Below are 13665 nucleotides of genomic sequence, written 5' to 3' on the forward strand. Positions count from 1 at the left end.
CTCTCTCTCTCTCTCTCTCTCTCTCTCTCTCTCTCTCTCTCTCTCTCCCTGTTCATTTCATTTTGTTTTTCAAGATATGTTTCTCTGTGCAGCCCTGGTTTTCATGGAACTCACTCCGGAAACCAGGCTGGCCTCAAACTCAGAGATCCATCTGCCTCTGCCTCCTGAATGCTGGGATCAAAGGTGTGTGCCACCATTGCCTGGTGAGTATGTACAGTTCAGAACCAGCTAATTTTGTTTTAAATGGGGCTGGAGAGATTTCCCAATGGCTAATAGCACATGTTGCTCTTGCAAGGGCCTGGGTTCAGTGTGTAGCACCTGTATGGTTCACAACCATCAGTAACTCCAGTTCCAGGGGATTCACTGTCCTCTTCGGACCTCCATGGGCATTAGACACACACTTGGTGCACAGACACACGTACAAACAAAATACCTATAAACATAAATAAATACATCTAAAATGTTTAAAGTTTTTATTACATTTTTGTTTATTTATTGTGTGTGTAGGTATGTGATGAAATGGCACAAGTATGGAGGTCAGAGGACAATTTGCAGGAAGTCTGTTCTCTTCTGCTGTGTGGGTCCTGGGGATCAAACTCAGATCATCAGGCAGCAGAGTTCCTCTACCTTCTGGGTCATCTTGTTAGCTGATCATCAGCTTTGTGCTTCATGATATTCTAAAGCCACATGCTTAGATTCCTAATGAAATGAAAAACTTCTATTTACTTATTCTTTTCTTTTATAGGAATATATATGTCCCAGATGTGACTCAGGCTTTATTGAGGAAGTGACAGATGATTCCAGGTATTGTATAAGCTTATGGATAAGCCAATCTTTCTAGTATTAAAACTGTTTTTCCCTTAGTGTTGACTGAGTGGAATAGAAGGGATTTGTTTTGTAGCTTACCCTCTCCTCTGAGTAGACACACACACACACACACATGAGGAGGAGAGAACAGGAAAGGAAAGAAAATTTGGAAATCAATGTGATGGTATATTTTATCCACCTCATCTAGAAAACCTCTGTAGCCATATCAAAGGAAACTTACTAAGTTTTCATTTGCTTCTTTGGGGTTCCTCTTGGATTACTAATTAATTCTTAGTGACTACTTTGTTGCTGGAAGTTAAATTGCTGATGCACATATTTGGTGGGCTATGGAGTGACTTCTGATGAGGACAAGGCAAACAGTATATTCTGGCCCAGGAAACTGAGTTGTTGCTTTGCCATGAAAAGCCACAGGCCCCTGGTTCAGATGAAGATTGCTGTTTTCAGACTGTCATCTTGCTGCTGTAATATTAATATTTGGGTTTGTTTTCTTGGATTTGGTATAGGTATAATATTGATAAAAAGGAAATATTTTCTCTAAGTGATAATATATTTCTTTTTTATGAATAAAACTGTAGTAATTTAATTCTAGCATTTGACAATTTGACAAACTATAAACTGCTCACAATGAATCTTGGAGTGACTTTGGAGCTTTATGCCAGTTCATTCCCTTGCATCGCTGTTGGCAGAATCTAAAGTTGAAGGTCTCTTCCACAACCAGGAAAAACTACACATTTTAAAGTATGTACTGTTAGTTTTACTGTTCTAATTGCTGATGATTACATGTGTAAATGAGTTGGAGCCTCTGGGGCAATGTGTGGCATGGGATCTAGTTTGGTACAAACACTTGGATGTTGGTGTAACGGTTTTGGCTTTAAATAACAATGCCAGCATTATGCCTGTAAGATTAGCATGACAGCAAAATTAGTAGTGTGTGGATAGCATGCTAACTTGGGATTTTTTGTGTGTTGTTATAATTGCCTCAAATATTTTAGCTCTTATGCTCTGCATGTGTTGAATTCAGAGTGTACTGGGTGTCGAGGAGTGACTAATGGATATTCTCCTAGACATACAGAACTCTCATACAAAGTGCAGTTATACCTGGCTATAATAACTAGCTAGAATCTAGAAACTTTTGGCAGGTTACTATGAACTCTGTGGATTCTATTTTTACTCAACTCTGATATTTGTACCTGTATAGGTCAAAGACTGTCCTGTATAGATACTAGTGGTGGTAACTATTGGAAAGTAAATATTGTGAGTTTTGAATGAAGTCAGTGGGGTTTTTCTTTTTTTGAGACCCCTCCCCTTTTTTTCCCTCAAAACCTGACTGTCCTGGAACTTACTCTATGGACCAGTCAGGCCTCAAACTCAAAGAGATTTGCTTGCCCTTGCCTCTGGAGCACTGGGACTAAAACGTGTGCCACCACTGCCTGGTGAAGTCAGTGTTTTTAAAGAGGAAAGAAATTTTATTCTTAGACTCAGAGTCTTACAGGCAATGAATTATTATTCCCTTTTATAAAATTTGTAAGTATTTGCTGACTTTAGTACTTAGGCAATTGCAGTGATTAATAGTGAATAGTAAAAATTTATTGAAGCTGAGACTGATACTGCAAGCCAGAAATTTTAGTTACTCAGAAGCGGAAGCAGGATGAGTCTAGGATCATGAGGCTTGCCTGGGCTGTAAAGTTCTCAGGTCAGCCTGGACACTTAGATCTGGTCTCTAGAGAAAAAGTAAAAAGAGAAAATGTAGCTCAGTGGTAGACATGCTTGCCTATTTTGTATGAAGCCCTAGGCTCAACCAGAAAAATAAATCAATGCGATGAAGTCTTTGCATGTAAATATAAGATAGTGGGCCCCACCTGCTTCCACACATGCTAGAGGACATCTTGTAAATTTTCTTAATTTTTGTAAAATTTATTAGAAAATTGTTGTTTTTATTATGTCTTCTCTATGCTTAGTTCTTTTAAGGTGCAGAAGAGCTGGTTTGGGCTACATAGTGAGCTCAGGGCCAGTTTGAACTATGAAGTCAGACCACGTCTCAAAAACAAGACACATACCACCACCACCACCACCACCACCACCTCTACCACCACCACCACCTCTACCACCACCACCACCACCTCTACCAACAACCGCACAACCTAGGGAAGATGATCCTTAGAAGTCTGTTAGGGTTGGGCAATAAAATATCTATACAGCCATACATTGTGGAATCTAGTGCAAGTATTTATTTGGTATAGGTGTTGCATAACTAAAATAATTTTTTAAAAAGTATTTTTTTAAAGATTTATTTATTTATTATATATGTAAGTACACTGTAGCTGTCTTCAGACACCCCAGAAGAGGGCATCAGATCTCATTATTGATGGTTGTGAGCCACCATGTGGTTGCCGGGATTTGAACTCGGGACCTTTGGAAGAGCCAGTCAGTGCTTTTAACCGCTGAGCCATCTCTCCAGCCCTTAAAAAGTATTTTTAACTTCTTAAACATACACAAGTTTCGGATGGTTTCTCATGAGACCAAGGCTTGAGACAAGTACAGAAAGAAGGATCTTTGCTTTGGTTTTAGACTGACTAGGGTGCGTTTGCTTCCTCAGTGAGCTCAGTGCAGTGTCTGGAGTCGGGCTGTAGTCCTGAAGATGAAGGTAGTTTTCAGTCCTTAGAAGGGTTATGATTAGGATGCATGCTTGTGTTTGTTGCTGGAAGAGCTTTCTAGCAGGTTTTTGTGACTCAGTTCTTTCTCCCTTTTAAAAAGTGCTAGCCAGTTTCTTCTCTGCAAATTTCATATGGGTAGCGGGATTTAATTTCTTTCTGTTCTTCTGGGTCCTTGAAAAGAGAGGTGTTTTTCAATTAGTCATGTGCTATTAATTCGGCAACTTTTATTTTGCAGTTACAAGTATAGGATATGCCATCACAAGGTTTTCAAAGTTGACATCTGACAAATAATAAATGTATATATGTGAGGTATTAATTATAAAATACAGTTTTTGGCCTTTCGGTTTATATTTATGAAAGGATCAAAGGGTTGAGATGGTTGAGGCAAATCCTAGCTATTAGTAATGCCAGGTAGAACTTAGAACCAGAGTCAGCGCAGAGGGATGTGGAGGAGTCATACTCGGTCGGTGAGGTCAGAAACAGTTCACGGATGAGGTAGCCCTGAAGGCTGGGTAGGATAATCTAAGAACAGGATAACCTATTCACAGAAGAAATAGGTACTGAATTCTTTCTAATCTGCTAATTAGACTAGGCCCTTTATAGTGTACATTTAGTAATTCCAGAAGATACTAAACTCAGTTGTCTTGATCATCTATCTGGTTAAATGGTTTCATGCTGAAATAGTTTTGTTTTCTTAGACTCTTTAAAGATACATATTTGCTTTTCTTTCTTTGCTAGGCTAACTTTGGATGTGTTACTGGCTGTGAGCCTTTCTTTCTGTGCAGTGACCTCTCTCTAAGTTGTCACTTGATGTAGCTTTAATTCATTTGAAAATCACTTGATTTTGTTGTTTGGTATGCCAGTTTTCTTTTCCCTCTCTTACTGTCTGTGTTAAGATACCTCACAGACGTGGTGTGTCTGGCAGGTGTCCTGCTGGGATGAGTGACTTTCCCCATTGAGCGCTGTGCTTGCTCATTTGGCCCGACCTATATTTAGCTTCTGGGCAGGGAGGGAGCTCATCCCAGGAGAGAGTCACCACCGTTACTTTTCTCTTTAGTTTTTTAGGTGGTGGTGGAAGCCGGACAGACAGTAGCACAGCGACACATTTTGCAGAGGTAAGTTTTCCTAACAGTTCTCCTTGACAGTAGAGATTGCTTAGGGCATGGCTGGGGATTAGAGACAGATAACCATCCACCTTATGCTGCATCACTGAGGATGGATGTGTGAGAAGAATGCAGTCAAGGGTAACCTGGAAAGATCTGTGTCCTCAGTGGCTAAGGGTTTGGCATGCTTCTTCTGAGGAAAAAGTCAAAGCCTGTAAAATATCCCGCTGCAACCCTGGTTGTGTTTTCTTTTTCTGCTGCTGCTTTCTGTGTATGAATGAAAAGCTTGTGATGTTTGCAGAACATTGTAGCCTCCGCTGCAGTGGCAGCCCAATTATTATTACCCAATTGCAATAAAGCAGTTTTAAAAAAACACTGTATAATACAAGTTTCTAGAATTTACCTTTTGTTAACATGGTAGTTGCTGTGAAATAAGTATATTTATAGCCTTTCAGATCCTAAGATGGTACCCTTAGTTAATTAACTTCTATTCTTTTGTATAATATAGCATCCATATATTAAATATGAGTTCTCTCTTTTCCCCTTGCCCCTCCCTCTTATTCTCTCTCTCCTTCTCTATCCCCCTCTCTCTGTCTCTCTGTCTTTCTGCACCCCCCCTCCTGCCCCCGAGACAGGTTTCACTATATGGCCCAAGCAGGCTTCATACTTACTATGTAACATTGGTTGACCTTGAAACCATAATTCCTCCTGCCTCAGCATCCCGGGTGCTAGGATTCATAGGCATATGGCACCAGCTCAGTTAGAAAATCAGAACTCTGAATTCTTATTTGAAAACAGTCAGTGTCCTTTAATACCATTTATTTTTCAATTCAAAATACTTTGGCTTTTCATTGACCTCTTTCTTTTTGGCTTGTGTAACAGTTTGAACCGTTTGTTTCTTTAAGAGAAGGAGTTTCATAAGGTTTCACTATATTGCCTTGGCTTGTCTTAAACTCATAAGCTCAACTGATTCTCCTGCCTCAGCCTCTGGAGAAGCTGAGACTATAGACATGTACTGTTATGCCTAGTACTTTTTTGTTTTGGTTTTTCGAGACAGGGTTTCTCTGTGTAGCCCTGGCTGTCCTGGAACTCACTCTATAGACCAGGCTGGCCTTGAACTCAGAAATTCGCCTGCCTCTGCCTCCCGAGTGCTGGGATTAAAGGCGTGCGTCACCACGCCTGGTTATCTTAAACTGTTTTTAAGTACACAGTTCAGTGGCGTTGATATTCCGTGCTTGTAGTGGTTTGGAGACTGTTTCCCAGATGGGAAAATCCAGCTCATTGGACAGTAAACACTTTTACTCTCTTCTTTTACTTATCTACCTCTCTGATGCCACACAGCTTTTAGGAGCTAAAAGCTGACATATGACCAAAACAATTTTTCAATGTTAAATACCATAATCAGAATTCCCTTTTATTTTAGAATCATAGTTAATAAGCCTATTAATCACTGCATTTTCCTTTTTTTGGTGAAAATTATCTTAAGATATAAATGTATCCCCCCCTTGTTGATGATGTTATAGTCAAGAATTGTGTTAGGATGTTTCCTTTTGTTCATGGCTACGGTAATTGCTAACATCTAAGATTTTTAGTCAGTTCTTAACTGCTTTAAGATGAGTTGATGTGAGCCTGACTCCAGACAGATCATATTTGAACACTCATTTGTGTTTTCTTGTTGATAGATTGAGAAGCATTTAAAGTCTCTATACTCTGTGTGAGCCTGGCAGTCTTGATGTGAGTTAGCATTTCCCAGGGTGTGCTAATTCTGGGAGCACAGTCTGTTCCTGATTGTGCATGTGCAGAAGAAACTTCACTTGATTTTCTTTAAGCATTGGTTCTCTTTTAGAAATGGAAATAGATGGATCTGTCAGTTTTGTATGTATGATTCACGAGGAGGAAATGCATTGAGTAAGAAGGAAAGTATATGTGGTCGGCACTCTAACTTTAGTAGGGCTATATCTGACACTGTGACCTGGGCTACCCTTCAGGTATTAATTTTTCAGAAGTCATGGTTGTGAGTTCATGTTCCTTAGCAGTGACAGGCTTTGTAGTAAGGTGTAATCATGCCAAGTTTTCCCTCAGTCGAGTTTTCTTGTCACCATGCCTCAATATTTAATTTTCTCTTTCCCTTCTCTTTTTTCCTTTTCTCAAGACAATGTTTCCTTATGTAGCTCTGGCTGACCTGGAACTTACTCTGTAGACCAGGCCACATTGATCTTCCAGAGGTCCACCTGCCTCTGTCTACTGAGGGTTAACTTTTTTTTTTTTAATGATGTTTTACATTTTATTACTGGAAGAATGTCTTTATAATAATATTATTGAGATTCCCAAGGATTTTGAAGAATTAGGTGAGAACTTTTTATACATATTGCTTCTAATACAAGTAGGGGCAGGAAGCACATTTCTTGTTGCCTTGCCTGCACAGTATTACAGTGTAGTTGGAAAGCAAGTTTAAACACATAAAGTGGATGGGGAGACACAGATACAGAAATGTACCAACCGTTCTGTGTTCTGATTATTATGTGACAGGAGGAATTTCTTTTCTGGTCCAGTCTATTTGGAGTTCTGTAGGCTTCTTGTATGCATGGGCATTTCTTTCTTTTGGTTAGGGAAGTTTTCTTCCATAATTTTGTTGAAGATATTTACTGACCCTTTTAGTTGGGAATCTTCACTCTCTTCTATACCTATTATCCTTAGTTTTGGTCTTCTCATTGTATCCTGAATTTCCTGGATATTTTGGGTTAGGAGCTTTTTGCTTTTTGCGTTTTCTTTGACTTCTGTGTCAATGTTTTCTATGATATCTTCTGCACCTGAGATTCTCTCTTCCATCTCTTGTATTCTGTTGGCAATGCTTGCATCTATGACTCCTGGTCTCTTTCCTAGGTTTTCTAACTCCAGGATTGTCTTCCTTTGTGATTTCTTTATTGTTTCTATTTTTAGGTCTTGGATGGTTTTATTTCCTTCGCCTGTTTGATTGTGTTTTCCTGTAATTCCTGTTTGATTGTGTTTTCCTGTAGTTCTTTAAGGGATTTTTGTGTTTCCTCTTTACGGGCTTCTAGCTGTTTACCTGTGTTCTCCTGTATTTCTTTAAGGGAGTTATTTATGTCCTTCTTAAAGTCCTCTATCACTATCATGAGAAATGATCTTAGATCCGAATCTTGCTTTTCCCGTGTGATGGTGTATCCAGGAGTTACTGTGGTGGGAGAACTGGGTTCTGATGATGCCAAGTAACCTTAGTTTCTGTTGCTTGTGTTCTTACGCTTGACTCCTGCCATCTGATTATCTCTAGTGCTATGTGCCCTCGCTATATCTGACTGGAACCTGTCCTTCCTGTGATCCTGGTTGTGTCAGAGCTCCTCAGAGTCCAGCTGTCTATTTGATCCTGTGATTCTGGGATCCTGTGATTCTGAGATCCTGGGTGTATCAGAGCTCCTGGGAGTCAAGCTGCCTCTGGGACCCTGAGATCATGGTGTGATCAAGCTCCTGGGATCCTGGGACCCTGAGATCCTGTGGACCTTAGCATGTTAGAGCATTTGGGAGTGGAGCTTCCTCTGGGTATTATGGGACGGGTTGTGGAATTAGCACCCAAGGTCTGCTCAGGGCACCAGCTCAGACCAGAAGGAACCTGTGCCACTGGTGGGGCAGAGTTCCAGGGTGCCTGGGTCCTGCTGGTCCCAGTTACTCCCGGTGTTGAGGCAGATGTTGTGTCCTCCTCACCTCTAATCCTATGATCCTGGGAGTGTTAGAGCGCCTGGGAGTAAATCTCCCTTTGGGTGTTGTGGGACTGGCTGCAGAGGTTGTGCCCAGGGTCTGCTCAGGGCACCAGACCAAACTGGAAGGGTACTTTCTATGTTCTAATTGGTTATTTTACCATAGGCTTATGTTTGATTTTTCTGTGCTTTTTTTTTTTTTTTTTCTAGTTGGTTATTTATTTACATTTCAAATGTTGTCCCCCTTCCCGGTTTCCCCTCTGCAAACCCCCATCCCATCCTCCATCCCCCTGCTTCTATGAGGGTGCTTCCCCACCCAGCCACCCACTCCTGTTTCACCACCCTAGCATCCCCCTACACTGGGGCATCAAGCCTCCACAGGACCAAAGGTTTCCCCTTCCAGTGATGCTAGATAAGGCAGTCCTCTACTACATATGCAGATGGAGCTGTGGGTCCCTCCATGTATACTCTTTGGTTGGTGGTTTAGTCCCTGGGAGCTCTGAGGGGTCTGTTGGTTGATATTGTTGTTCTTCCTATGGGATTGCAAACCCCTTCAGCTCCTTCAGTCCTTCCCCTAACTCCCCCATTGGGGTTCCCGTGCTCAGTCTGATGGCTGCGAGCATAGGCATCTGTATTGGTCAGGGTCTGGCAGAACCTCTAAGAAGACAGCTATACCAGGCTCCTGTCAGCAAGTGCTTGTTGGCATCAACAATAGTGTCTGCAGATGGGATGGACCCCTAGGTGGGGCAGTCTCTGGATGGCCTTTCCTTCAGTCTCTGCTCCACTCTTTGTCCCTGCATTCCCTTTGAGACAGGAGCAATTCTGAGTTAATCTTTTTGAGATGGGTGGGTGGCCTAATCCCTCAACCAGGGACTGTTCTTAACCGCTGATATGGTCTCTACATATTCTATCTCCCTTTGTTGGGTATTTCAGCTAATGTCATGCCCATTGGGTCCTGGGAACCTCTTGCATCTGTGTTTTTCTTTACTGAGTTGCTTAGATAATGTGAAACTATTTTGTATAACTAGCTGAATTTTAATTTTTTCTTTATTTTTATTTCATGTACATTGATGTTTTGCCTGTCAGTATGTCTGGGTGTGGGTGTTGGATCTCCTGGAACAAGAGTTACAGAAAATTGTGAGCTGCCATGTGTGGGCTGGGAAATGAACCAGGGTCCTTTGGAAAAACAGCCAGTGCTCTTAACTGCTGAGCCATCTCTTGGCTGCCCTAAATGGATATATTAGAAAAAAAGCTTTCCAAGAAAGTTTCCAAAATACTTAATATTTATTTATCTTTCAAGAGAGGGTGGAGTGGGGAGGGTAGTTGGGAAAGAAGACAGGAAAAGGCTTAGCAGTTACAGAGCAACAATACTTGAGTAACATGTGAGAGGTAGTAGAGGGTGAATCTAAGATGTCTACAAGCTGACTCTTGAGAGCAGATGTCACCAGGTGTTAGGGACTTTCAAGTAATCAATGCATCCCTGGGTAACTGAGCTCATTGCTTCAGGTTCTTATTAGCAACCTCAGAATAGCAATGGCCTCTCACTCTGCCAATGTCTATCAACACTGGTTAAATAAAATTGGCTATAGCCTATTACTGGAGAGGTTAGAGGTATGTGGGGTTGGAATAACCTGATTGGAGGAGGAGACCAGGAGAAGGAGGAGGAAGAAGGAGGGGAGAGAGGTAGCTATCATAAGGGGAGATGGATGATGAACACATGGCCAGGAAAAACAGCAAGTAACTAGGGAACACCATTGGGGAGGTAGCCAGGCCTGCCGTTAGAAGAGTAGAATAGGGGTTACCCCCACAGTAATTGTTAAAGCCAAATAAAATGACCATAGTGTGAGTCTCATTTGTTTGTAAGCTAGTTGGGGATAAGCTTAAATTGATTGTCCTACAGGCAAGAATGCCTTTGAAACTAGAGATGGAAAGCTCAGGGTAAGTCTCCAAGATTACGCATGCGCTCACACACACATGCATGCACACTGAACCACAGAGAGGTGGAGTGGGGAGAGGGCAAGGGAGTGAGAGGGAGTCAGAGTCAAAGACACAGTGTGAGTGAATTGATTATAGCTGCTACCTCAGATTTTCTAAAAGTAAGATAAAAGAGCTTCCAGGTATGCACAAGAGGACAGGGTACTCTGAGAAGTTTATTTGTTCTGTCACATAAGATGCATTATAGTTTATAATATAAAATCATGGTGTATAAACAAAGGTGCTAAAGTATTATGAGTGTCTCCATTTGCTGGGCCGTGGTGGCCACTCTCTTAAGTGCAGCACTAGGGAGGCAGAGGCAAGTGGATCTCAGAGAAAAGACAAACAAACAAAAAAACCCAAAAGAGTATTTTGTATCCGTATTATTTTCAGATTCCTTCCTGATATACTGTGACTTAAGTACTAAAAGATAGAACAACATTAAGTAGGCTTTCTTTTTCTTTTCTTTTCTTTCCTTTTCTTTTCTTTTTCCTTCCTTCCTTCCTTCCTTCCTTCCTTCCTTCCTTCCTTCCTTCCTTCCTTCCTTCTTCTTTCTTAAAAAACAGGTCTTACTTTGTAGCTCTTGTTGGCCTGCAACTATGTATATAGACTAGGTTAGCTTTGAACTCACAGAGATCTCCCTACTTCTGCCACTGCTCCTGAGTGGTGGGGTTAAAGGCCTAAGAAGGTTTTATAAAGATTAAAAATCTCCCATAGTCTCATTATTTTATTCTTTTTTATAAAGATTTATTACACACACACACACACACACACACGAGTACACTCCAGAAGAGGGGATCAGAGCCCATTACAGATGGTTGTGAACCACCATGTGGTTGCTGGGAATTGAACTTAGGACCTCTGGAAGAGCAGTCAGTGCTCTTAACCTCTGAGCCATCTCTCCAGCCCTTCATTATTTTATTTTTGCTTAAAATTTTCTTTGGCATAGTACTTAACCATTTTTCTTGTGTATGCTTAATAACTTTTCAGTTCCAATCATTGAATTTATTCTCTTACAATTTTGCTTTTTAAAGTTTACTTAGGATTTTGCTGTCTTTGTGTTCCTAGTCATATATTTTATGTGAATGACTATTTGTTAATCTATATTTTATGATTGCATCTTTTTTTATGCTTACACTATTTTTATTAAACTATTATTCTCTGTTGGATATGTCTAGTTGTATGATGGTTGGTCATGGAATTATATATACTTATTTCTTGCCCTCCTGAGTCTAGAACATACTAAGAAATAAAGCATAGCAACCAGACAGAAGGAGAGACACTTAGCTAAGTGGTTAGAAGCACTGATTGCTTTTCCAGGGGACCATGGCTGTGCGGGGAGGGTTACCAGTTCCAAGGGGATTTGGTGTCTTCTTCGGGACTCTTTGAGTAGTGCACACATTTGGTGCACCCATACACTTAAAAATAATTCTCAATTTTTTGAAAATTATTTTTCTTGAACCTAATTGGACAACTCAGTTGGACTGTGATCACATGGATGCCCTAAGTTTATATGTGAAGAACCATTTGACAGGCTGTAGAGTAGGCACACGGGCTCAGAACCACACTAAATTTCTTTCCTTCACTTATGCAGCTTCCTAATACAGTAATTCTATCTACTGGAGTAATGTAATTGGTAGCAGATACATCATTCCTGTAGTAGTGAAAAGGAGTGAGCAGAGAGGTTCGAGGTGGAGGTGAGAGGTCGGGTTCTTGTGTTTCACCTTTGTGGTTGATAGGTTCTGTGTACAGTCAGCACGCACTGGCGTGGTGTGAGGTAGATAGGGGAGGTCAGCACTGGTGGGACAGTGCTGCTTTTACTTTCATCAGCACCTTCCACAGGGCCAGTTCATGCTGCATCCATTTGTCATGCTGGGACTTGTGGGAGGCATCTTACCTTTTGCCTGCAGATAGCCCTGAGTTGATCAAGAAGAATATAAAGGTCCATTAGATTGAACTAAGTAAAATTGTTGATAACCATTGGCCATTTTAAGTGATTAAGCACTTGCTGCTCTTCTAGAGGACCCGGGCTTAGTTTCCAGCATCCACACTGGGTGGCTCACAACCACTTTTTAACTTTAGCTTTAGAGGGATCTGACTCCGCTGACCTCCATTTGCAGATACAATTGTGTGTACATACCCATCCTTAGATACACATGCATATAGAATTAAAAATAAATCTTCGATAAAAAAGTAAAATTAGCTGGGTGGTAGTGGCACACACCTTCAATCTCTCAGCACTCAGGAGGCAGAGGCAGGCAGATCTTTGAATATAAGGCCAGCCTAGTCTACAGAGTGAGACCTAGGACAGCCAGGGCTACACAGTGAAACACTAACTTGAAAAACAAAAACAAAGAAACAAACAAGCAAACAAGTCTGCCATGATGGTAGCCAATCTTCAGATGATTTTGGGGGTGTCCTTTTCTTTTATTACCTTAATATTACAAACAGTTTAATTTTTATGTTCCTTTTATCTTGGCAGGGCTGGTCAAGACTCTCTTGTAGCTCTGGCTGCTTTGGAACTTGCCATGTAAAATGGCTGGCCTTGAATTCAGTGATCTTCCTGCTTCTGAGTGTAGTGCTGGGGGTGGGAGGGTATGGGTGTGAGTGGCCATGCCCTGTGTTCCAGGAGCCCAGGGCTCTAGTTTTACTTTCTTTCACCATCCATTGTTCTTTTCTTATTGTAAAATATATTTAAAAACAAAATTCTGTCTTTGTCTCTCTCTCTCACTCTCTTTGTGTGTGTTTGACAGGATCTAGCTTTATAGTTATGGTTGGCCTAAAACTAACTATGTGGACCAGGCTGGCCTGAAACTCACAGAGATCTTTCCCCTTCTGCTTTTAAAGTGCTGGGATTAAAGGTGTGCACCACCATGCCTGGCTTTTTAAATATAAGTTATTTTCTGGAGCTAGAACTTTTAAAGCACAAGTCTTTTAAATTATACTTTTAGCTTTTTTTTTTTAAAGTATTTATTTATTTATTTATTGGTTTTTTGAGACAGAGTTTCTCTGTATAGCCCTGGCTGTCCTGGAACTCACTTTGTAGACCAGGCTGGCCTCTAACTCAGAAATCTGTCTGCCTCTGCCTCCCAAGTGCTGGGATTAAAGGTGTGAGCCACCACGCCCGGCTACTTTTAGCTTTTTAACTGATTTTATTCAACCTTCCTCCTAACCATTGCTAAGTAGAAGTTATTTCTGTGACAAATGGATCTCCTTGCTTCTTTACATTTGCTAATAAAAACTTGATGAAGATGTGGCTTTAGTTTCAAGTATCTAAAACCTGGCTGAAAGTAAGCTCTTTCTTAGTTACTTTTCCTGTTGTGATAAAACACCCTGACAAAACAATCTAAGGGAGAAAGGGTGATTTTGACTTCACAGTCCACCGTGTGGGGAAGT

General features: G+C 41.0%; 1 protein-coding gene across 2 annotated transcripts in view; it reads left to right on the plus strand.

Annotated features, from left to right (window-relative positions):
* The window catches only part of Rnf115 (ring finger protein 115), a 68283-nt gene that overhangs the window by 27618 nt on the left and 27000 nt on the right, over positions 1–13665 (plus strand). For both annotated transcript variants that reach the window (XM_021157723.1, XM_021157721.2), the window contains exons 2-3: positions 746–804; positions 4540–4597. In XM_021157723.1, coding sequence (XP_021013382.1) covers positions 746–804; positions 4540–4597 — 117 coding nt within the window. The remainder of the gene's footprint in view (positions 1–745; positions 805–4539; positions 4598–13665) is intronic.

Source organism: Mus caroli, chromosome 3 (genome assembly GCF_900094665.2).
Source record: "Mus caroli chromosome 3, CAROLI_EIJ_v1.1, whole genome shotgun sequence".
NCBI classification, from domain to species: domain Eukaryota; kingdom Metazoa; phylum Chordata; class Mammalia; order Rodentia; family Muridae; genus Mus; species Mus caroli.